Source organism: Lytechinus pictus, chromosome 5 (genome assembly GCF_037042905.1).
Source record: "Lytechinus pictus isolate F3 Inbred chromosome 5, Lp3.0, whole genome shotgun sequence".
Taxonomy (NCBI): Eukaryota; Metazoa; Echinodermata; class Echinoidea; order Temnopleuroida; family Toxopneustidae; genus Lytechinus; species Lytechinus pictus.
Window position 1 is genome coordinate 39,860,730 of NC_087249.1, and position 26,673 is coordinate 39,887,402.

General features: G+C 38.8%; 1 protein-coding gene across 1 annotated transcript; it reads right to left on the reverse strand.

Moving 5' to 3' along the window:
- Positions 1–1,110: 1,110 nt before the first annotated feature.
- Positions 1,111–26,292, reverse strand: LOC129262003 (uncharacterized). Its single transcript, XM_064100372.1, has 8 exons — positions 26,157–26,292; positions 17,801–18,860; positions 16,675–16,950; positions 11,597–11,719; positions 7,171–7,331; positions 6,169–6,707; positions 5,139–5,385; positions 1,111–3,941 (listed from the first exon to the last, which is right to left on the reverse strand). The coding sequence occupies exons 1-8, from the start codon at positions 26,162–26,164 to the stop codon at positions 3,494–3,496; spliced, it is 2,862 nt and encodes a 953-aa protein (XP_063956442.1). The 5' UTR covers positions 26,165–26,292; the 3' UTR covers positions 1,111–3,493.
- Between the last annotated feature and the right edge of the window lie 381 nt (positions 26,293–26,673).

Consider the following 26,673-nt stretch of genomic DNA (forward strand, 5'->3'; position numbering starts at 1 on the left):
CTTTGAGATCAAAGAAGAAATATATAAAGAACTGTCAGTCACTGAAATAATAGATAATGAGAAGACATAACCTTGTGAATACATTTGACCTGGAAGGGGGGTGGGTTTCACAAAGATTTAATAAGAGAGTTTTCGCAACGCAGGATGGATTCAAGAACACAATGGCCCGTATTCTGAAGTCGGGTTTAACTTTGACCATGGTCTAACTCTGTGCTAAAATTATGGGAAGCCAAAGGTGTCAAAATCTTTAAGTTGTACGTTTCTTATATTTACTGTGCTCTTTCCTGATTCTTCAATGGTGAAGACAATCATCTATTTATACTTCCTAGATAATTATGAATGATTTGAGAGCCAAATGTGCTGGAATTTGATATCTCTACTCTTAGTGATTTATGTATCAATTGGCTATCCATACTTAAACCACAACTTTAAAGCCGAGTTTAAGTTAAACCCGACTTCAGAATACGGGCCAGTAAGTTTATTTGAAAATGCCCATCAACTGACAAAGAACAGCTGGGAGGGCTTTGTCAAAAATTGGTGAACCGGAACAGCAGCAGATTTGTTCCTAAGTTTTGGGGCTGACAAATTATATGTCATTTTGTCCAGAGTCAGGCAGGGACGACACTGCTGTTTTGAATCACCAATTTCTGACAGCCTTGTCAGTTTTTCTATGTCGTAAAGGGCATTTGACAATACATTTGTATTTTCTTGGATCTGTTCTGCTTAGTGGTGTTTAAACTCCCTACTTCTGCATTAAGGTCATGCATAAAGTCAAGTATCAATGCACACATGATATGTAACAAGTAATCTGATTTTTTGGTAGCAGGCATCCCATTGTGCCCAAGCTGAGCAATGCAGTGATGCCTTGTATACAGAGGCAGCGGAACATCGGGCTCGGACAAAGAAAGTGGAGGGGCACCTTTTGTCTGCCAAACAGTAGGTGCCCCTCCACTTTCATTGTATGCGCCTGACTTTCCGCTGCCTCTGCTTATATAACATACCACCAGAAATTTAAATTCAATCTTTAGCCAACCTTCAACCTTTGTGAAACACCCTACCCATGTCCTCACCCAAGACACTGATTTCATAAAATGAATGAGACGCAATCTCTTTGTCTGCTTGTTTGCAATTTAATTATAAGGTACAATATATTATGAAATCAAAACTGCAGACCACATATAGATCACATATATTATTTTTATGACACGAAAATACACAGCTGGACATGATTTCTAACCAACATAGAAGGGTTTTGGTTGATCATAATAGTTCTTTCATCAAGAAATTGATCCACATTTTGCTGCACCCAACCCAAGTGAGTTGAATGGCTACCCAGCAGGATTAATTCCTTGAATGCACCAAGCAACTTTAGCAGCTGGACCTAAAGCCAGGGTGATATACATGTAGTGTGCCATTGAATAGGCAACGAGATAATCAGCAACTCATCAATGCAACATGCATATTTGATTATTATTATCATCTTTCTTGTCATAAGACACCAAGGCACTTTAAAGGTGGAAAATGTTTCGGGGGGCATCAAGTTATTAAGATTGGCAGTGCAAGGGGGACTTAACGTGGCATTTATAGAATTTCATGATGCAGAATTCCTTCCAAAACTTGCCCCCTTTCTTTCTTGTAATACCTAAAAAAAAAAACATAACGGGCAACTGCAAAATTCAGATCTATGGTGGCTCTGAATTGAAGACGAACACACACAACTTCAAATTTGAAGTTCATGATTTTCGTTGCAAACTTTGCAATTTCAGTCATGAAGTTCGCAACTTTCTTTACAAAGTTTGCAACGAAAAAATTGGACTGAAGTCATGAGTCATGCTTGATCGACCGTAATTCAGAGCCACCATACAGATGATATCTCAAACATAATCTCAAGACATCCAGTATGGTGATGGAATAGAAGAACAGAGCCATGTCTTATAAAGAACTACGATTGATCAAATCAATGTAAGCTACTAGTATATGGAAATCCATCAATGCCATAATTTTTCTTCAGAAAATTTGCACAATGTACTTCTTGAACAAAGAAAAGCACACTGAATTGTCATCAACAACAAAAAACGAAGAATGTATGAATATATATATATCATATCTAGAATATAATTTGAATAAACATGCAGGTTAGATGTTGACATTGCTGGCTTTCCATAGTTGTGGTTGATTGGATCAATCGCAACTTTATGTAACACGGGGCCTAGCACTACCAGCATGAGTATGCTGCAGGATGGGTTCCATGACATTTGCTCCGGCGACGATTGCTCCGCTGTAAATTCCACGCATTAATGGAATGACCAACTTCAACCCTGGATTTTACGCTATCCCTATCCTAAACCTTACATGCAACCCTATTCCAACCCTAACCCTAAATCTTAAAAGAAATAAAGCCCGGAGCAAGTGTCGCAGGAGCAAATGTCATGTCACCGCAGGATGGGCGATCCAAGGGGATAACAAAGAAAATTAAACTAGGAAACAAATACTGCACTAGAAGTACACAGTTATCGTCTCTTTCTCATTCCGTTCTGCCTATGTTACATCTCTCTCTCTCTGTTCTCATCCCTCCGCTTGGTTCGGAGATCGTCGGGTCCAACCCGCAAGTGACGTATCTTGAAGACTGAATGTTAGTAACTCACCAGGACAGGAGAGCAGTGGAGCGGCTATAATGGATTTTTGTGATATACATCAAGGTCACTTTTAATAGCTTGGCATTGATAGGCAATAAGAACAGCTTGGGTGAAATTGTAATTGTAGTTAACAGCTGCTTTATTAGATAAATGCTCCAGATACCATCAATGATCTTTTAATATCTCCTTGATTTTCAGTATGAAATCATCATCCAAACATGCTTTTATAGTCATGTGACAACCTGTGCAGAAGAAACAACCATCTGAAAAGATCACAAGTTGGGTTTCAATTAACTAAAGTTCCCCATTGAACCCTGAACTACAAGCACCTGTCCATGAAGGTCATCAAACAGGAAACATACTGTAAAACCAACTTTAATGCCCACTTGCATCTACCTATCTTTGTTTTCCCATGAATAGAATTCCCCATTGAAACATTTACAGTCAAACCTGCATGGGAGATCACCTGTATAGAAGGACCACTTACCTATGAAGGGTGACACAACATTTGCTCCGGCGACAAATGCTCTGCATGGGCTTTACTTCATCTAAGATATAGGGTTTGGATTAGGGTTACAATAGGGGTTTACGTTAGGTTAATTTAGAGATAGGTTTATGATAGGGTAAAGTGTTAAATCCATGGTTAAAGTTGGTCATACCATTAGTGTGTGGAATTTACACCTGAGCAATTGTCACCTGAGCAAATATCATGAAACCCTATAAAGTTGGGTTTCCCTTCAATACTATTCCCCATTGAAACATGTATTGAAGGAACATGTCCACACAGACCACCTCTTTATGAAGACTATTTTTTTGTGTCACTTGGATGGTCTTTATATATAGGTTTGACTTTACTTCTATCTGATGCATCTACTTAGTGTCGTGACAGCAGCATCAGTAGTCTCTCTGAGTTCTAAGAGTTTGAAGCGAAGAGACTCTGCCTCTTCGCCTTTCAGTTCACAATCCTTGGACTTGGTGTATGCCTGCTGTGTCAGGAAATCCTCTCGCAATCTCTTGACTCTTTCCTGCTCCCCACTGTAACCGTCTCCTCCACCTCCACCAATTTCCATTTTATCAACCTCGCTTCCCTCCGTGTTCCTCTCTGTATGATTCACCCCTGCATCAATAGTGGAACAGGCCAGGTCAATTGTCTTTTGCACATGCTGAAGCTCTTTGTTCATGCTTCTGATGCCATTTTGAATGGCCTCTTCTATTTGTTCACTAGGGGTGTCCAAGTTGAATTGTATATCGACAGGAAGACTTGATTTCAAGGTGTGGAAGAATAGCATCAGCTCTCTCTTGTCTCTGTCAAAAAAGGATGAATAAGTATTTCAACAAATATATCTTTATGAAAACTAGGACAAGCTTAGCTATAATGTAGGCAGAGGCTGCAGGTTTGTTCTTTGCCTTTACAAATCTGATGCTGTTAAGAGAAACATCAGCAATATATCTGATGTGAAAGACTATGCAAAGTGGCTGTGAAGCAGCCACCACCAAGCATACACTCCATTTTCATGTTAGTTCTTGTTTTTTTTATTGACGATTGTCCAGTGGTAGTCTTTCATAACAATGAACCCGCAGTGCATCATAGTCCATACAAAAACGACAAGAACACAAGACCGGAGTGTATACATGTAGGTGGTGGCTGCTTCGCAGCTGAGAGGTCTTGACATAAAAATAACATATTAGAATCCTATCTTAAAGGAAAATGAAACCTCTGAAAGAAGACAGCTTGTGTGAAAACAGACAAATCAAAGAAACAGATCAATGAAAGTTTGAGGAAAATTGAATAAATAAGAAAGTTATGAGCATTTGAAGTTTAGATTGATTATTGTAATGTAGATCCTGCCATTGGCAATGCGGCAAAGATGTGTGATGTCACATGTGAACAACTTTCCCATTACTCTTGTACATATTAAATTTAAACTGCCTCTTTTATCACATCTATTAGTAGATCATGTATTCTTTCTATAGGATGGCATATGTAATACAGATTTTCATAGAGTACATTATGGATAAACAGTTTGTATCACCATACGAAAGAGCAAAAAGATATATTTTGGGGTATTCAATAGTCCCTCACAGGGAAAGTTGTTCACATGTGACATCACACATCTTTGTCGCATTGCCAACAGGAGGATCTCAATAGCATTAGTGATTGCAATATTCAAATGCTCATAACTTTCTCATTATTTGTCTGATTTTTCTCAAACTTTATTTCATCTTGTTCTTTGATTTTTCTCTTTCCATACAAGCCCACTTGTTCCCAAGTTTTCATTCTCCTTTAAAGGGTAAAATATTTATTTTCATGATTTTGGCTCTCGATGTCTGATTTGGATTATCATAAAAGAATTGGCTGGCTCTTCTTATGGGAAACATCAAATGTATTGCGCTTAAAAGAACCGTACTGCCCTCATCGAAAACTCTGGCCAACATGATTCTGTTGCGGGCAATACACATGATGTTCCCCTCAAGACCAATCAATATCATATTAATACATACCTTGCACAAACTGTTAGCAGGACACTATGGTTTCTGATATCGTCCACATAGACCCTCGTACCTCTCAATACCACACTGGTGCAGTTACACAGACAGTTGTTCTCTCCTCTCATCTCCTGGAAACCCAGATCCTTGGACAGCACCCTGGGGAGGTTCTGGAGAGGGGTGTACCGAGAGCTGACCCGGACAGCGATGGAAAGTTGCGATGCATCCATGGCTAGTCTGTCTGTTCTTGATAGCACTGACCCTGATGTAAAGAATGATTTCAGCATTATGGATGATATAAATTAAAATATTTATCTTTATTTCTGTCACTTTGGTAAAAAAAAACTCAAGTCTACGTTAGCATGCCACGGACACAATTGCATGCAATTGTACTTTATACAGATGTAATAATTCATTTTCTCTCTAATGCCAGCAATACAGACTTTACAAAGCAACTCTATTTCTTGTATTGTGTCTGTGGACCAAGCAAGGATCTTTTGTATTATCTCAAAGATCAAAAAGAACATCTACTATTTTTTCAACACAAATTAATGTGGCAAGTTAAGAGTTAAATCTTCTTTGACCTCCGTAGCTCGATTGTGATGGTCCCGTAACGCAAAGGTTTAATAGCAATTGATGGTGCATCTGATTTTCATGATTCATTGTAAATTGTAGTCAATGCAATCAATCGTAAAGATATTCTTCTGCGATGATTGCTAAGCTTTGTGTTACAAGCCCGATATCTGTGGAGCGTCGTGGCCCAGTTGATTAGTCTCCGGACTTTGAAACAGAGGGTCTTGGGTTCAAATCCTAGCCATGGCGTAATTTCTTTCAGCAAGGAATTCATCCACAGTGTGCTGCACTCGACCAAGGTGAGGTAAATGGGTACCCACAGGAAGTGATTCCTCAAAAAGCTGTGTGCACCGAATAGGTAGCCTAGCTTAGCCGGGTAATAATAGCAGGGCCCGCTGGGAGAACAGTTTTCGGAACTGAAGTGGCTACCCTGGGTAAATACACCGTTATAATCATTATTATATTATCTTACTTTTAGTCTGGTTTTGGTGAAGTGGAAGTGGCTTCGCCGGTGTGGGATCGACTTCTGGTAACTTCACAGCCAGTTTGGTTCCCAGGACGTCAGCTGCAGTAACGCTGACACGCCCACAGATCCTTGACATCACCCTTGGTCTGTCCGATCCAATCCGCTCTCCTGGACGGAGACTCATCCACTGTAGGATCAACAATCGAAAGACCACAGAACCTTCAAGGAACGTTGGTATGGACGTCATAGCAACAGCATCACATTCATTTCCTGGCATCAGAGGCGATGCAGGAGATGATGAATCTCTTGATGATGATGAGGATGATGATGTTGTTCCATGGTCCTTAGCGGATGGTCCCGCCACATCTTGAAGCTTTGTCCTTTTACTTGGTGGACCAGAACTGGATTCTTGGAACTCTGTTTCTGGACAATCCTCAGAGGTAATGTGGGATACTGGATGATAAATACTTCCCTCACATCCGTCAAGTTCTTGAAACAAATCAGTCTTCCATGGCAATACTAGCAACTTGACATCTGACACAGCCCTAGAAAATGAGTCAAGAATACCCAACATTGGTTTAATACAGGCCCTAGATTAATCAAAGGCCATCAGATTCCATGGCCAGTTTAATATGTATTTATACTGTTACTCCAATTATATTATTTTGTTGAACGGAAATAAATAAATCTAAATCTAATGCCCTTCTGATTGGCTCCCATCCCCCCCCCTCTTATTAGCATTGGAGATTTGTAAAAGTTTTGTTTTGTCTTCCATTAGTGCTTTACTATACAAAAGTGGCCATGCCCTAACACATTCAGATTTAGGCCATTTTGACATTGATCAATATATGAAACTCATTTGCATATCAACAGTGTAATTATCAGATTCAACTGACCTTTGATTTCAATAGGCCCGAGTCATTGCACTTATTTTAGGAAACATTCGATCACAATTAATTAATAATAGATTGTTCTATTTTTATTATAATTATTAATTCCATTCCTCACCATGGGGTATCGTTTGTGACCTTGACTCCAATGACCCACTTTCCATTGACGATTCTATGCCATCCATTGGTGACATTTAACCTTTGACCTGTATCTCTCCTGGGCTCCGGACATTGCGATGGCTGGCTGGCGACTGCCCCACAGAGGTGGACTAGAGTTGCCTGAGGGTGAAATAGAACAAATCCGTTTGTTACGAAAATCTCCACTTTAGAATTTACCCCATAACTTTCAGACAGGTTCCTATGTATTTCAGGTGGGGTATCCTGCCCCCCCCCCCATTAACATTTTTTTTTTTAAGCTTAATCGTCACCATGCATCTTTGCACCAGAGATATTGGTTTTGTATTACGCCTGCACTCCCCATTATCTTACGTAATAAACATATTCTTACTTGGCACAGCCTGAAAAGAACAAGAAAGTAGGGGAAAATAAATATATTTTATTCATTTGTTTTAAGATACTGTGGCGTAACCGAGCTCTGTCGGGGTAGCGTTCTGCCGTCTCGCAGTCTCCAGAACCCGGTCCACGCTTCTCCTCACTTTTATATCTCTTTTTGGGCAGGTTCGCTCACAAAAGTATATTGTGCAACGTGGTACACTCTCTCGCTCCTCTGAAATACACCGAATCACCCGCTCACTCACCCTAAATCATGCAAATGAAGCAACTTGGGAGATATTCAATATACAGTTCAACTTGATTTATTCGGAGCTTACATCTTACAACCGCACGCCACCGCAGCTCCCAGCGAACTCACGTACTTCTCCAATAATCGCAAAGCATACCACAACATAAAAATATCGCCCTCTACGATTTAACTATGAAATACATCTTAAAGGTATAACTCATTATGCTACATAGCCCCTCCCCAAGACTGGACTGTCCTCGGACCAGGTACATGTATATTAACAACAAAGCATAAAAAAGAATTTCTTTAAATGTTATCTCGCTCTTCTCATGAAGAAAAGAAAACATTAAAACATCGTTAAAAGTATACAGGTATATACATTGGCATAGTACATAAAGGAAGTAACGTTCTTACATTAACAACCAAAATAATCTATACAGAAATAGAAAGAAAGAGCAAAGGGAGTTGTATTGAGATCAGGAAAATGTCAAGATGAGAATGATATAAGAAAGGTTAGAAAATAGGAAAAGGAAAACATGGAACCAAAAATATAAAGCATACATCAAGGCATAAAACAACATTTTGAATACAAATATCAGATGCGTCAGAGTCTTTTACTAACTGTTTCTGGCACAAAGTTATAGCGAAAGTTATGTCCAATATCTATTCTGCGGATTTCTAAGTGCTAGAGGATTTCTTCTTGGGGATTCTTCAAGGCGCATGTCTAGAACTACTTTTCATCATCTCGATCTCTCTCTAAAGACTTCTTTGGAGGCCAAGGCGTTACCCTGCCATAACAATCAGCGGATGTGCATCCATTCCAACGCAATTCCTTCGAAATATCTATCTGAAGAGCAACATCACATGCCAGGTTACATTCCGACCTTGGTCACACTCCTACTTCCTGTAGAGTACGTCTTACTTCATCTCTAGCTGTGCATCCTCCAATAGGACTTCTCCACACTAGACTGTGCAGCCACCGTTGACCAATCGGGCCGGTCGACTGACTGATGCTCTGCTTTCAAGATCTACCTGGGGGGCGTTTCATGAAAGGACTTGTCGGACGTTTTATCCGACAAGTCCCATTTTATCCGACAGTTACCATAGGAACAGTGCCTCTCTGCCAATCAAAGTCACGGAAAGATGACAGATCTGACAACTTGTCGGATGAAAATATTGATGAAACACTCCCCAGATCGAAGTTTCTTTCTGTTGGTAATTGCTCCTTGCTAATGTCAAGTTCCACGGCACCACCCTTGCCTCTTCAAAGATCCAACCAAGTGCCCGATGATCCGTCCTGATCTCTTCCCATAGAAGTTCTGTTGCAGCTCCGAAATACTACCATGGCCCATGACTCCCTTTGAGCCCCATAGTAGTTTTTCTCTGCTTTCTGAATGCAGTACCCCACTAGCATATGATATTACTTGCTCCTTCCCAACATAGGACAGCTTCAGTTCCCTCGTTGCTAGTATCTGCATATCCAACAAGTACTTCTCTTCGATGTTCAGAGATTCCCATCTCCACACTGCACTTATCCTGCACGGAATTTCAGATCCATTCTTCATAGCCACTCGTTGTTCAGCCATTTATACAACACTATTTCTTATGTACACACACGACACTCGAACACTATATTTCTTATGTACACAGACGACACTCTAGTAAATTGCAATTAATTCTAAGCTATTTTTGCTGTCCCGCCTCATGTTGGCGAGCTCCAGGATAAATTAAACGTCAACATCATAGTCAACATACACCAGCGTATATGCAGGGAAAAGTCGCTCCTCCATTTTCAGTCGCTATTCACAGGCGCTCCCCGTAGGCGCTCTAACTTCATAGGCGCCCCTCACAGGCGCTTCTCGTAGGCGCTCCTCACAGGCTCCATTCCTAGGCGATGTACATTTACATGTATAGGCGCTATCCACGCTGTCGTCTACACACCGACTCAATATGCGCTATTCACCCACGTGTATGGGCGCTATCTCCGCCACACACACACTCAAGGCGCTATTCACCAATGTGTATAGGCGCTATCTCCGCCACACACACTCAAGACGCTATTCACCAACGTGTATAGGCGCTACCTCCGCCACACACACTCAAGGCGCCATTCACCAACGTGTGTAGGCGCTATCTCCACCACACACACTCAAGACGCTATTCACCAACGTGTGTAGGCGCTATCTCCGCCACACACACTCAGGGCGCTGTTCACCAATGTGAATAGGCGCTCTCTTCTTGCCTCTCTCCAGGCACCCTTCCTAACCGCTATACATTTACGTGCATGGGCGTTACCTCCGCCACACACACTCAGGGCGCTGTTCACCAATGTGAATAGGCGCTCTCTTCTTGCCTCTCTCCAGGCACCCTTCCTAACCGCTATACATTTACGTGCATGGGCGCTACCTCCGCCACACACACTCGGGGCGCTGTTCACCAACACGTGTAGATGCTCTCTTCTTGCCTCTCTCCAGGCACCCTTCCTAGGCTCTATACATTTACATGCATACCTCCACCCCACACACTCAGGGCGCTGTTCACCAACGCGTGTAGGGGCTCTCTTCTTGCCTCTCTCCAGGCACCCTTCCTAGCCACTATACATTTACGTGCATGGGCGCTACCTCCGCCACACACTCAGGGCGCTGTTCACCAACGTGTGTAGATGCTCTCTTCTTGCCTCTCTCCAGGCACCCTTCCTAGGCTCTATACATTTACATGCATACCTCCACCCCACACACTCAGGGCGCTGTTCACCAACGCGTGTAGGGGCTCTCTTCTTGCCTCTCTCCAGGCACCCTTCCTAGCCACTATACATTTACGTGCATGGGCGCTACCTCCGCCACACACACTCAGGGCGCTGTTCACCAACGGGTGTAGACGCTCTCTTCTTGCCTCTCTCCAGGCACCCTTCCTAGGCTCTATACGTGGCGCTCCCTGTATAAGTTGTCTGAGCTTCCAATACCACGTTGTTCGATCCCACCGCTGCCACCAGTGTGGCGTAACCGAGCTCTGTCGGGGTAGCGTTCTGCCGTCTCGCAGTCTCCAGAACCCGGTCCACGCTTCTCCTCACTTTTATATCTCTTTTTGGGCAGGTTCGCTCACAAAAGTATATTGTGCAACGTGGTACACTCTCTCGCTCCTCTGAAATACACCGAATCACCCGCTCACTCACCCTAAATCATGCAAATGAAGCAACTTGGGAGATATTCAATATACAGTTCAACTTGATTTATTCGGAGCTTACATCTTACAACCGCACGCCACCGCAGCTCCCAGCGAACTCACGTACTTCTCCAATAATCGCAAAGCATACCACAACATAAAAATATCGCCCTCTACGATTTAACTATGAAATACATTTTAAAGGTATAACTCATTATGCTACACTACCATCATAACTAGATATCACTTGCCTGTTTGATTTTTCTCCCTTTATCTCTTTATTCGAATCCACCTTTTTTTCATCCTTGTGGAAGCGCCGTGGTGTCAGAGGGTCGTGTGTTCGAATCCCACTATGGCCTAGCGTCCTTTGGCAAGGCGTCAATCCACAATTTGCCACTCTCCACCCAGGTGTTAAATGGGTGCCCGGTAGGATGCAAAAGCCTATGTAGTATGCCTAGCAATTGAGTCTTGGAACTCTTGTTGGAATGCTCCCCAGGGAGTGGAGAAGGTGCATACATTGTATGCAGGCATGCAAGGATCCAATGACCGGGGTAATAATATATCTGTAAAGCGCTTAGAGATGTCGTTCCGATGTGTTAAGCGCTATATAAATGCGGAATATTATTATTATTATCCTTACCTGTCCCGGCGATGAGATAGATACACCATGTGCCATCTGAGCCAGGTTCACCATCGATTGTGTGATGATAGAATCCTTGAGCCTTCTGCTTAGTTCCTGCTCCTTCAATGATGTTATTCCAATCTGACAGCAAAGAAATGAATATTCATGATTAATCTTTCTTGCTCCTCAAATTGGAAACAGTCATTCCTTTTCTATTCATAATTTTCATACTTTGAATAACATAAATATAAAATTGGCAACAATCATTTATTTTCATACTTTGAATAAGATGGCAAAAATCCAAAGAGATGTATACTAATTACGCTAGAGTGCGGAGTCGCCATAGGCGCGCGTACTTAATGTCTGTGATTGCGCGGAGCGTGGTCGGCCATTGCTCGATAGGTCTTGATTTGCAGAAGTACCCGGATGTACACATAGCTCGTGCGTTGTAACGCTGTGAAAAAGGGATGCCGTCTCCGGCCTTTTTTCTTGAAGAAAAGAATCCAACCTCATTACAGTCGAAAATATTAATGACAAATTGCATCTCAATTAATTATTAGTGTGATTACATGGGGATTATGCTGTGAATTTGGCATTTATACCTGACTTCTCGGGATGAAATTTTCTTATATAATTTTTGCATTTACCTCTCTGTTTATAGGCCTATTTTAGATAATAATAGATAATAATATCTATTATATCAGATAAAAATAAAGATATACAACGTACATTAATGGAAAAATTGACAATTAATTCAAAAGACAGTGAATTAGCCCATCTTCTCCGCTGGATATCCCTACCTTTAACTGCATCGTTCTTTTCCACATTTCCTTCATTCAAGTCACTTGATGTTCTCATGACCAATTTGTTTATGTTGGATATAATATTTTAATTTCTATATAGGCCTACTATATGTAACTTGCTTTAATTTGTAAGAAATATATCATTAACAATAATTTGTATAAGTTAGTGTTTTGATCTTTGATTATGCGCTATTATAATAGCAAGTAGTATAAAGGGTATCTCATTACTTTTCTTGGCGTTACACCAGTGTACATTCTAGAATCGATTTTTTATTCGCTTTTTAAGGGGTGGGTGTAATTAAAGTGTCATACGCACCCAATCAAAATTACTTTGACACACTATAATAAAAATAAAATAGGGGCGCGACTGCATGGATCCCTCCCTAAAGTGAAAATGAACATGACATAATAAATGATTGTGATTTTATGCACCCCCTGTTTCAAAATCATTCTGCGGCCCCGTATGTAAATGATATTATAATTTTGTTCATCCGTGAAAACCTTATTATAAAACAAACATGAATAATCAAACTCAGGTCCATAGGCTAGCCAATGAAATTAAAAGAATAAAATTAGAAGATCAAATTAGTTATACTTTTAAAGTGACAAACAAAACTGAATATGCAAAACGCATGTTTACCGGTTTATGACATAGGCCGGTGCCAGTGTTTGGAAATCCTTGCCATAAATTTAACACAGACACAGTTAATTAACACAATTTCAAGACAGGTAATTATGATGATCACTCAACAGCTGACAATTTGTATAACATCTTACTCCAAGTATTTTCAGTTTTGCAATATTCAAATAATTTATGTTTGGTTTTAGTACTCACAATTTTGCAACCGTTTTCATATAAGTTTATTAAGTTTGCATTTATGAATCTCTTTCATGATATTGTTATCAACTGGTTTTATACACTCAGTTTTAGTAATAATAATCTTTGTAGTATAATACAAATATCCTCCCGCCCTTTTTCTTCTCTTCTCCTCCTTATTACTCTCCTTCTTATTATTCTATCCTTGATTTGTTCACATAATATTGGTCCAATCAGTATAGGATCACAAACGCCGGCCATAATTATATCAACAGAATATTTCAGCCGGTTTGCCGATCTGCATAGTATTTCAGCCGGAGTGAATCAAGTTTAGACTTTCCAGAAAATCAAAGTGAAATTGTTCTATGTTGCGTTAAACACGCATTGTAATTTGTTTACTCTCCGAAATATTGAAATGTTTGCAAGTCAATAATACACGGTAAACATCTTACACTTTACCCCATGGCCTCCTGTACATTGCAAAATTATACTACTGCATGCGCGCATTTGATATGCAAATTTTGCTGTCAACAAACATTTCTTAATATTGCTCGCACGTATATAAGTAATCAATATGACCGGATGGTTACAGCATTGGAAATTTAAATCATAAACTTATCAATTAACTGGACCAATGCATAAATCGTTTTCAAATATTATAAATAAAAGTCATTTTATGACTCACGAGTTGTTGTGATGTTGGTTACATCGACGTTTAAAACCATGGGGAAAGGAGTTAGGCTCTATATTCTATATATGATTTCTATGTGTAGATCTATATGGAAAATGAATTATGAAAATTATCAAAAGTAAAGAAATAAATTATCAGCAATCAGCATCATAGTAATAAGGAAACTATACTTGAAAAAAAATGCAATCGTGTTTTTTTCGATAGCTTGTGTCTCGGATGCATCAGACACTGTGAAAGGGCCTATGAAATTTCTGAGGTCAACTTGAACACCAGATCATGTTAAATTTGCAGGACCTAGAACGATATGCCTAGACCTAGCTGCATGTTATTTTTAATATTCATCCCTTCCAAATCATCAGAAAATAGAAGTCATATATATGATACATCGAAATGTTATGACCAAAGCAAAAACGATTGGGGATGTATATTATCGTTGGACTGTATTATTTGTAGGATATATTATGCCCTATAGATAGGTCTATATAGGCAGTTTTGTCCTCAGTTTTGATAGATTCTTTGTTAATTTGAACTTTAATCCAGTGCGATTTACAATATTTTGCTTTTCCATTTGCTTTCAAGCTCATATGTCATCATTTTGTTCCGTTTCTGTGCTATCACAGTACATGGCCCATAGGTAATGTACGCGCATGGCAGGCTGCGAAGACCTATCGAGTAATGGCGGCCGGTCTCCGCGTAATCACAGAGATTTGACGAAGTACGCCCTCTAGCGTTATTAGTATACATCTCTATGCAAAAATCATTCATTTTCTATTCAGAATATTCATATTCCGAATAAAACAAAATATCAAATTGGCAACAATTATTCCTTTTCTATGAATTAATTTTCATACTTTGAATAAAATAAAATATCAACTTGGCAACAATTATTCCTTTTCTATGAAATAATATTCATACTTTGAATAATATAAAATATCAAATTGGCAACAATCATTCATTTTCATAATATTCATACTTTGAATAACATAAAATATCAAATTGGCAACAATCATCAATGTTTCTTTTCATAATTTTCATACTTTGAATAATATAAAATATCAAATTGACAACAATCATTCATTTTCTATCAAAAATTGTCATACTTTGATTGAATTAATTATCAAATTCATTTTGTCAATAATCATTCCTTTTCTATTAATTTCTTCATACTTTGAAAATAAAAATATCCTTTGGATAAAACATCAGTAAATTTGTATAATAGCATCATGACTATATATAACATCAAGTTACCAATTTGCATTTTCAAACAGTGATTGCATAAGGTATTATTCAGGAACCAAAACACATACTACAATGAAAATAAGCATTTCAGTACAGCTATATGGCAATTAGACCAATGGATAAATAGACCAACTACAGTAATGTATAGGATTAGACCCTGTCGTGACAAAACATTTGCTCCAAAGACAATTCGTCTATGACGTAGGGTTACCATTAGGGTTGCAATAGGGTTTTGTTAGGTTTAGGACTAGGATAGGGTATAGAGTTACATCCTGGGTTGAAGTTGGTCATTCGATTAGTGTGTAGAATTTATAGTGGAGCAATTGTCGTCGGAGCAAATGTCATTAAACAGACCATGCGGGACGAGTCCTAACAAAAAATAGGCAAAGCAGATGTAGCCCAATTGGCAATTTACTGTTGTGACTAACTTAGTTGTGACTGGCATTTGTCTCAGCAAGCATACATATATATCTTGCAATCCTTGCATGCTTTTACAACATGATCAGAATGCATTTCCTGAAGTTATATGAGGAAATTATGCCACATGCATCTAATTTCAATAAAAGTCATTTATTGACATTCCAAGTTATTCTATACAGAGTTGATACAATATAAGCAGCTAAAGGTGATCGCTATCTGAAAATAAGAACAAGTTAGTTATTCTGAAAATCTGCATTTCAGTCAAGTCATTTCTGACATTTCCAGTTATTCTAGACACACAGTGATTAGGATATATTCAGATACACATCCTGAAGAAATAAAGCAATTACTTATTCCTTAAAGGAAAATCAAACTTTTGGAACAAGATAGCTTGTGCAAAATAATAGAAAAATCAAAGAAAAAGATCAACAAAATTTTGAGGAAAATTTATTACATAATAAGAAAGTTATGGGCATTTAAAGTTTAGATGATGAATTGTAATGTAGATCCTCCCATTGGCAATGCGACAAAGATGTGTGATGTCACATGTGAACAACTTTCCAAATACTTTTGTATATATTTCCCCTAAACTGCCTCTTTTATCACAACTCTCAAAAGATGTATTCTTTCTATAAGAAGGCATGTAATACAGATTTTCAAAGAATAGGCACCATACGAAAGAGCAAAAAATATATGTTGGGGGTATTTCATAGTCCATCAAAGGGAAAGTTGTTCACATGTGACATCACACATCTTTGTCGCATTGCCAACGGGAGGATCTCCATAGCATTAGTGATAGCAATATTCAAATGCTCATAACTTTCTCATTATTTGTCCGATTTTTCTCTAAACTTCTTTGATCTTATTCTTTGATTTTTGTTTCCACACATGCCCACTTGTTCCAAATATTTCATTCCCCTTTAAATCATGCTACCTACCAGGGGGGGGGGGAGAATTGAAGAGGGTGCTTAGGAAGATTTTACCCCAAAATGCTCAAAAGAGCCCTGGAAAATCCCCATTCACTGCAATGTTAAAGCTTATCCAACTTTTTAATCAGTAGGTTGTGAAAACTAGTCCCCCAAAATATACATAGGTGTTTTTTTTTTCTTTTTTGCCTTCTACTTACCTCCACCTTGGCTTCTAAAGCTTTCATGGCTGTAATAAGGCTCTCTGGGCTGGATGCAGACTTCCTGTCACCCGACCTCTGACCTTTCCCATCATGCAGTGCTGGGTCACATCTCATAATGTGGCATAGATCAAGGTCGGTGAGGATGAACTGAGGGAACGGCTGCTCTTCAGGAGAGCCCTCATTGGCATGCAGGAGCATAAGGAGCTGGTCTCGGCCATTTGCAAGGATATCATCAATACAGACACACATGACATTCTTCCATTCCTCTATGACCTACAATAATCATGATGATAACAACAATAACAATAATAACAAATATAATATATAGAATTAAAGTGCAGAAGCTATTCACTATAGTATATATTCTACTGTGCTTTACAAGACTCCTAACATACTTTATAGTTTTGATTTGAAGTTGTTTACGGATGGTGCTTATGTAACTCAGAATACATAAAATAATACAAAAATATCAATATTTTTATACTCAGTATTATACACTGCTTATTTTTTAGTGTATACTTTTTTGTAATAATACATATTTGATGTTTTTAGTTGATTATAATCAAGAAATAAAATGAATTTGAAAGAAGCCCGACAATATGGCATCAGTCCAGTGGCATCTAGAATTCAAAGTTATGGAGGATACATTATACCTCACCACCAATGAAAGACCTCTTCCAATCACAAATAACCAACATGAACACGGAAGAGCATTTGTTTCCTTAGAAAATCATCATGAATTTAGCATGCAACTTGTGATTCTTTGTTATTTCTTTTTTTAAACGGGGGGGGGGGGGGTTATGTGGCTGTGTCTGTTAATATAGTCAGTTCTAGTGTTGACATTATTAAATTTCCCTGCAAAATTGCAAATAATTTAAATTTGCAATGATACAACTTTTTAGATAAGGCAATTTTTTTTTATTCGATTCTCACTTTATAATATGACATCAAATTAAGAGTATTGTGCCTAATGCCTGGGCCTATTACATATTAACATTATAAATAAAAGACATGGTCAGTTGTATCAAAGTTTGTAACACTATTAAGCGTAACTGTAGGTCTATGACACACCAAAAACATGTAATTTTTATCTCTCTATGTAAGAGGTGAATACCTCACTCACCTTAAAAAATGTACAACTGATAACACAGATTCCACTTCTCCTTGACCTTAGAACAAGCACCTTCTCTCCTCTCGTTTCCATGGTAACGATGTCCATCGCATCATCGAAAGGGATGTTGGTGAGTTTGCAGAACACACCGTTCTGGAACTTCAAGAGCTGCTTCATGGAAGTGGCAATGTAAGTTGTGTTCATCGAGGGCGATGAGCATTGTAGAGATGGGTTGTAATCTCCAACATTCTCAGATTCCCCGCTCGATGTATTCCCTTCCTCGTAAAGCATGCAACACGTGATGGAAGCATACACCCCCGGCACAAGACAGCTGGAGTTTGTGAAATGAAAACTCTTCTCCGACTGCCATATTGCTCTTTTCCATATCCTTTCTTCGCTGCCACCATCAACTTCAATCTGAGGGGCAGTGATGAGGTGTAAACTGCCGTCAGGATTCGCCGAGCAATGCATGATGCTGCTATCCTTAGCATCGTTCACATCGATGAACCGATGCACTGTAAAACTTAGGCTCCCGACCTCTGTCCTGGCGATAAGGAACTCATTCCTTTCAACCACCCTCCAGCATATAACCGGACCATCAGCTAAGTAAACGCTATTCCTTGGCAGTGCAAATTTGGTGGAGAACTCTCCGTAAAGGCAGAGCTTGTTACTGGAAGGCACGTAGAAGAAGACTGAACAAACATAATCTTCATGTAAGGTCTTACTCTGGATGATCGTGCACGGAAGAATGACACCCGTATGGCTTTCTCTGAGGCACTTCACTGACACGATTCTGCCATCAGCGTTCTGAAGAACACAAGTTTTGCTTCGAGTCTCCTCCTCGAAACTCCTCCTCTCTGAAGAAAATCCAAAAGACACCGCTTGAAGTTGAATGGCCTGTGCGTCGCTGCCGCTGAATATGGAGTCATCGCTGAATAAAGATTTATCGCTGTCCCTGTTAGGTTGGGAATGGCCAGAAAGCTCATATTTAATGACATGTCCCAGGTGCGGTACAAAAGCTGTTTGATCCATCTCGACAATCAGCAAATATTTCCAGTCTGAACATATTGATCTGGGGAGAGATAACAAAAAGAGCCAAGACATGATGATGATAATATGATGTGCATTGTCTAGCACTGCCCAGTGCCCCATATATCTGCATATCTGCATGATTCAATCAAACAGGAAATGCGAAGACCACTGAATTGCCATACAGAGACAGATTATTTTGCTTGTTTTGTTCGTTTTTTTTTTCGTTTTTTTTTGTTAGCATGTTATATTGTAAATATTTGTTTTGCCTGGAAAACAGTACTCAGATTACCAAGAAGGCAACCCCAGATAAATAAAACATAATAAAGATTTTACAAATGGAACACCCCTTACACCCCCGTCTGCATTACACAGCATCAGGCAATGACTTTGCAATATTACTAAATCACTCTTTTTCTTAATTAAAATTTATTTTTTTAAATATAAAATTCAATAATTCAAGTCTACCAAGACCAAAGCTATGATGCCCCATTGGCTGGTCTCAATATGCCCCAGGCAACTATCAAATTAGTCCCCCTTTTAATTATTAAGACCTGGGGCGGTATTCTGAAAATGTTCTTATCTTAATTTTGTTCTTATCTACGTCACGTTCTCAAATTGGTATTCTGAAAACGTTCTTATCTTTTGTTCTTATCTTTTTCTTATCTTGCTTTCCATCCTATGCTGAGCGCGTAGGTTTGTTACACGCGCATAATACAAAAGCGCGCTAAAAAGATAAGAACAAAATAAAGATAAGTGGTATTCTGAAAACGTTCTTATCTTTTATCTTTTATGATATTTATGATAATATTTAAGATAGCTAGAGGGTTATCACATCTCACGATCTTCGCGTTCTTTCTTGCTAAAAAAAGATGGCCACTGGTAATAACATGTATTCTTTCCATCCTTTCTTTTATCCACCCTTTATTTTGTTTTTCACCTTTTTTCTATCCTTTTGTCTTTCTTTATCTATTTTCACTTTTTCTTCCTTTCTATCTGTCTATCTTCCTTCTTTCATTCTTCATTTATATCTTTTGCTTTATTCTTTTGAATTTTTTAATCTCTTCCTTATTCTTATTTTACTTCTCTTTCATTGTTTCATTTTCCTTTTTTCTCTATTCCTTCACCTTTTACATTTTTATTCCTTCTTTTTCTCTTTCTTTTTTTTCTTTCACTCGTTTTTTCTGTTTTTCCAGTTCTTTATTCCTTCATTTTATCCTTTTAATCTTTTTTTGGTCCTTTTTCGTTTTTTCCTTTAAATTTCTTTCTTTCCTTTTCTTCATTTAAGTTCTTTTTGCTTGCTTTCTTTCGTTTACTCTTTCATTTTTTTTTCTGCTTCATTCTAACCCTTTTCTGTCTCCTTTCTTACCTACTTACTTTCTTTCTTCCTGTTTATTCTTTATTCGTACCTGCTTTATTTACTTTTTTTCTTTACTTTCTTTCTTCCTTCCTCCCTCCCTCCCTCCCTCCCTCCCTCCCTCCCTCCCTCCCTCCCTCCCTCCCTCCCTCCCTCCCTCCCTCCCTCCCTCCCTCCCTCCCTCCCTCCCTCCCTCCCTCCCTCCCTCCCTCCCTCCCTCCCTCCCTCCCTCCCTTTCTTTCTTTCTTTCTTTCTTTCCTTATTGTGCACGTGTCTCGAAATAATAATCAGTCATTGCGTATAAAATGCCTATTTCGCGCAATGCGCCAGAAACAGTGTTCGCGCAGTGCCCATGATATTCTCTTGACATAAGGAACGCTTCTATTGGTTAAACTGACAATATAAAGCGCATTTTGATTGGTAATATCCTAAAAATGGGTGTGTTGAAGATAAGGAGGCAGTCCTTACAGAGATAAGAACGCGTTAAGAAGATTTTCAGAATACCGATTTGCAATGATTTTAGTGTCTTCTTATCTCAATGAGATAATATAAAAGATAAGAACAAAGATAAGAACATTTTCAGAATACCACCCCAGGGCCTAAAAAAAATTGAAATGTTGCCTTCATCCCACCAACTATAAAATGCAAAAAAAATAACAAGGTCAATATATTTATTTTAGCAGACCAAAAATATACAAATGGAATGGGTTTTTTGTGAGAAAAAATCAGACTTGGGCTAAGAATTTGCTCAAATTTTTACTCATTGGCTTTAAAAAAGCACTTTAATTACTATGCATTGACATGATTGACAGATCGTTTCACATTTGCATCAGATCTCAACGTAGTCTATAGTCCTACTCATGAATATTCATGAATTGAGCAGCGATTTTCTCGCATGTGCAGCTTGCTTTTGCGATGTTTTTTAATCGGCAGTGAATTTATGTGTGAGGATATCGTTACTGACTCTAAATCACCAATTTTGAGACTGATAGAATTAGAAGCATGGAAAAGAAGTGAAACTTTGTGAAAAGTAAGAATATTATTATTAGTTTTCATTATTTTTAAAGATCGTGATGTTGCACAAATTTTATATTTATAAAATCCACCTTTGTCCCTCGGAGTATCAGAGCGAGTTTTGGACCTTGATGTTCGGGTAGGTGTAGCGGTATTGAAGTGGAGTGGAGCCTACACGAACATCATTGGGGTAGGTTCCCGTATATTATGACCCACTCACACATAGTGCGAGGTTAGCTTGTTCATTGAATGAGCATGACGAGTGCTAATTTACAATTTGAATTTAGGATACATAAAAATTACATGCATGCATGCACAGCTCAGCCACGGGCACAGGCCTCAAATAAATTACAAAAATGCAGTAACATTCTTTATTATTTTTAGAAGCAAAATTCAAAAGTAAAGGCCCAAATTTTCAGATCTAACACACTCCTAGTACCAATGAGGTCCAAACATTAACATGTATGGACCTCATAGGCGACATTACCCAAATTATGGGTTGGACAATGCTGTTCTGATTTCCAACCCAAGACTTTGGTAAATGTACACCTTAATACAAGTTAGAGTTATCCGATATACCTTTCATTCGGACGGCAAACCTTTATTTAGTTGTAAAAATAGTTGAAATTAAAATCGATTATTGTTAAACTTACATTTCAGGCCCTTTTTGTTGATTTTCGGTGAGCGTTCCACACAGCTGCGACGAGTGATCAACTCCGAAGTGATACGCGTACTGGTCAGCTGATCGGTCAGGTGATCGGTTGGTTATCTTTTTGTCAGACGTTCATAATTTATGTTAAGCGTATCAATCTTCAGTATCTTGATTTCAAAGCATCAGTATTGCAGAGAAAAGTCATTATTGATTGGAATCAGTGGCGGGGGGGGGGGGGGGGGTTGGGGTGAGCATTTCTGCCCGTTCCCCCTTTTGAGATTTATAGTAAACATTTTGGAATTAAATATTTTGTTAATACTAGTTATGTGCCCCCCCCCCTCCCTTATGAGAATCACAGCATTATTTGTAATGGGGATATTTCGTTCATATTCTTTTCTCTTTTTTGCCTTTTTTTTGCTTGTCAAATTTTACTGGGAACAAATTAACAATATGACTTTCTATACATCACTTTTAGGGACAAACTTTTTATGGGGGTGGGGGCTTGCCAAATATAACGGTGGAAAAAGTGACCTTCTTTTTTAGTGACAACTTTATAAAAAAATTGTCAAATTTTACGCGAGACAAAATGACCTTCGATCATTGCTATAGTTAAAACCCAAATGTTATGTCAAAATCTATTGCAAAATTGATATTTGTAATAAAAGTGACAAAGGTTTTGCTCGCTCGCCTCTTCATCTGATAGGCGCGTAGCTAGGGGCGGTGCCCCCCGAAAAGGTCCCTCCCCCCCAAAAAAATAAGGAGGGAATAGAGAAAATAAAAAGCGAAATGAGAAAAGGGGGATGTATATAACTTAGTTTATAATTGTTTTTCCTTTTTTGGGGGGGAAGGGGTCAAAACATTAACGTTATGTTTTTCTATAAATAGGTCTAATTGCTAAATATCCAGAGTTATCGAGACCCACCTGCTGATATTGCACTGGGGGTACACGATGGAAGGGTTAGGCCTAGGGGCCCCCGAAAGTTCTACAACCAAGATAAAAAAGAAATGAAGGGAATTAATGAAAAGAAGAGGAAAAGTGTAAGTTAAGATATCTATCTCAAATTTAGATTTGCACGAAAAGTTTTTTTCTCGCTTGCTTCACTCGCTTGGAACATATAAAGCAACTTTATTCCCATGCGCCATGTATGCCTACATTGGCCCTCTTTCTTTCTTTTATTTTATTTTTTTTTTACTCATCACGCTACCGTACTGCCACACACGGGTTTGCCCTAATGATCGTGGACAATCATTAAAAAATATCATTTTCATACCATGTGACTGGGAAATTTTTGGCTCCACCCCCCCCCCCCCCCCTCTCGATCCCTGTATCGATTTTGACTTGATAGGGGCCTATAGTGAGGCTATACCTGATGGAATTAGCTTCATTCAATATAAAATCATAACGGATAGAACGCCTTGAATACAGGCCAAACAGCCTAACGACATTGCCGTGTCACGTAACAACCACTCATCCTACGAACGAGGTTATTTATAATATAACCTCGTTCTCGTGTGTATACACTAGCATGGCCAAAAAAAGCATCGACTATTTTCCTCCTCTTCCCTCACCCAAACATCATGACCTTATCGAACTAGATCAAGTGTGATACTTGACATAAATTTATATAGCAAATATGATCTAATTGCTGAAAATAATATGAAAAATGACTAAAAACTCACCGATTTTTCCACCTCCGGTGACCGTCACTACTCTTGGTTCGTTCAATGGTGTTTGACCGTGACAAATCGAAAAAGAAAAAAATATCACGAAGCCATAGAGGTCCATCCACCCGGATGGATGAAACACTACTCGTGATGCATTCTGGTAAACATGTCTCGATAGCCTCGACAGATTGGCAATTTTGTTTCGTATAGATAAACATGTTTAAAGAATAAAAAAGTCCAAAAACTCCAAATGGCTATTTTGGGGGGCTTATCTATAATATTTCTAGTACTGTATCCAGAGCATCATTTGTCTGTTTTCCTCTTCCCTTACCCTTTCTTTCTTTTTTCTTTTGAGCGTAAATTAATTCTTTTGATTTTTTATTTCTTACTTTTTTCTCAGTCTTTGTTCTTTTTTTTTTTTCTTTATTTCTTAAGGGGAACTCTCCCCTCCTCCTGAAATTTAAGGGGTATTGAATGTGTAACCCCCCCCCCCCCCTCAGCCGCCTGTGACAACAATAATTCTTGTGTAAAAAAAAATAGTGAACAAAATATTGAGTGTCAGGCAGTGGCGTACCCAGGATTTTCCAAAGGGGGGGGGGGCAAATTCGTCCGCCAAAAAATTTGAGAAAAAAAAAAAAAAAAAAAAAAAAGCTGGGTCTTCAAGTTCAAAAGAGGGGGCCACTTGTGGCTCGTCACAGGGATCAGTTGTGACTCGTCAGGGGGGCAGGGGTACGTCCCTTGCATGAGTTGTGACTCGTCAGGGGGTGCAGTGTGCCCTCCCTGCCCCTTAGGTACGTTAGTGGTGTCAGGTGAGAAAAAGACTACAGTCCCCGGATCGCGGAGCTTCCTATTATTATGCTTCACCGGAAACAGGTAGGAGCTTATTGTAACCAGCTCTGTGGTTGCCACTGTTCAGTGGCTAGCTTTCTTTTATTCAGCACAAGAGGGCGTGCTGAAATACTTACGTAGGAGCTATGCGTAGGAGACTATGGACCAGACGAGAATAAGGAAAAATTTCCTTATGATTTTACCCGATTTAGAAAGAAATCTTCAATTGAAGGACGATATTTGACTCATTGGGCATTGGAATCCAGGGGCCCGTTTCTCAACACCTGGACAAGTTAGTCATATCTTTATCCACCAACCACGGAGTTAGTTCCAATCTTACTAAACCCGTTTCACGAAGGGCTTCCTAACTAGAATTCCTTGATATCGATACTATCGGTAGAAAGAGCAGACGAGACGTAGCCTTAGTCACAAAATAGCATAATTTTTGAAAAGCAAAAATGTGATAAAACTGCAATTATTGTGATTAATTTGGAAATAAATCTAATAAAAATAATAGCAGAGGCAAAATATGAACCATGCATACTTAAACCATGAAGACTGGAGCATTCAATTGCTGAGAAAATCAAATTATGAATAATTCATTTCATGACTAAAAAATCACATGTGGACATTGAGATGGGTATCCCCGGGATAGTAAATTTTGATAGTTTACGAAAGTAAACCACAATTATTTTCTTTGTAAAATAATGATAATTATACGATCATCTATGGTTCCAAACATCATCAAAATATAGTTTAACATAAATGTTTAAATTCTTACATACCGTAACACACGATTTGACAAATTCTTTGCATAAATTAGAGATAGAATTTATCAAAAATGTTGATAGGTGTTTGAAAACGACGAATACGAGTCCAGTTATGGATGACCTGACGTGGTAGAATCTTTATCGATTCAATTATTTTATTATTTCAATGAGTGGATTTGTTGCGTTTTACCAACAGTTTTTATAGTTTCTGTGTATTACAATTATTATTGAATGAGCTATCACACCTGTTTTTCAATGTAATCTCAACTTCTATGAATGATTACGTAAGATTACAATTTTCAAATTTCGGGGCAATTTTGCATGTCATAGTCTACCCACGTGATGCCACTACGTCATTAAGAAAGAAGTTATGACAGGTTCGGAGGTGTCATAAATATTTAGTGAGGTTGTTGTACCCGATCTTGGTAAAGAGGGCTTCGTGAAACGGTTAGCGGACAAGTAGCTCACTATCTCCGATTTAGTCAAGAAGTTATACTTATGACGGTGTTGAGAAACGGGCCCCTGTTTAAGTAGAACCAAAATCTGCATTTGGGTCAACACAAGAATTGGTAAGTCAGACTCTTTTACTTCGCGCGTTCCTACATAGAAATGACTGTGTTAGCGGCACTGGTCTCAGATCAGTCCCACCCCGTACATTTTTCTGTATGGCGAATGGTCGGGGTGAACCAGTGGTAACAACCAGTATTAAACGAGAATGTGCACAACCCTATGGCGACAAAATTTGCCGCAAAAGTTGAGCAAGTTCTGGACAAAAAGGCTTCAATACCCCAAGAAAAGACCAGGCGAGTACTATTTTATATTTATAAAATTATACATTTTTTCAATTTAGTAATAATTTTAATATCTAGAGTCTAATTTAAGAACATATTTCGTCATGGAGCTCCATGGTAAGATCCACTCATGGGATCAATGCATCTCGCGTGCGAAGGATTCATATGCACATGGTGCACGCGAATTTTTCACACCCTTTTTACTAAAATAACTAAGCCATTCCTATTAAAATAATGTTTCTAATTGTGCTATGACACTTACCGAACCATATGGATCGTTTCTTGTCTTCTCTTTGGTGTGTTTTTAAGAAAAAAAATGCATTTTCTCGTGATCTTCACGTAGATACCGCAGGGTCATTGTGGTTGTAAACTTTTGCTTAAAGAGGGCGCGCGATATTATTCACAAGATGTTTGTTTACGGTTCTGCAGCTTGTACTGCTAGCTGCATTTTAGACGCTCAGCATTATTTTCCTCTTTCTGTTTTTTTTTTGCTGTCAAGCGGTATTTTCTATTGTAGCGCCATCAGCGATGATGAAATGTAAAGAGTCGCCTTGTTAGTTTGTTTCCTATTTTTTTTCACTTTTTTCTTCTTCCTCATCTATGATCAAAGGTGAATACCTTTTTTTGATATCTGTTCTAAAAGCTGGACATTTTAAATATTTTGTTCAAGTAAATAAATCAACAGGATAGTAATCAAAATGCGATAGAGCTGCCCGAGCTGAAAATTCTGATACAAGGACTTGAAAATAAAACATTCTGAGCACTTTTTATAACCATGA

What these genes read in the sequence shown, in the direction of transcription:
- LOC129262003 (XM_064100372.1), bottom strand. An exon ending in CTTTAGAAGCCAAGGTGGAG is followed by an intron (nt 11,720 to 16,674) that starts GTAAGTAGAAGG and finishes CTTTGCTGTCAG; the next exon opens with ATTGGAATAACATCATTGAA. An exon ending in TCACCAAAACCAGACTAAAA is followed by an intron (nt 5,386 to 6,168) that starts GTAAGATAATAT and finishes TCTTTACATCAG; the next exon opens with GGTCAGTGCTATCAAGAACA.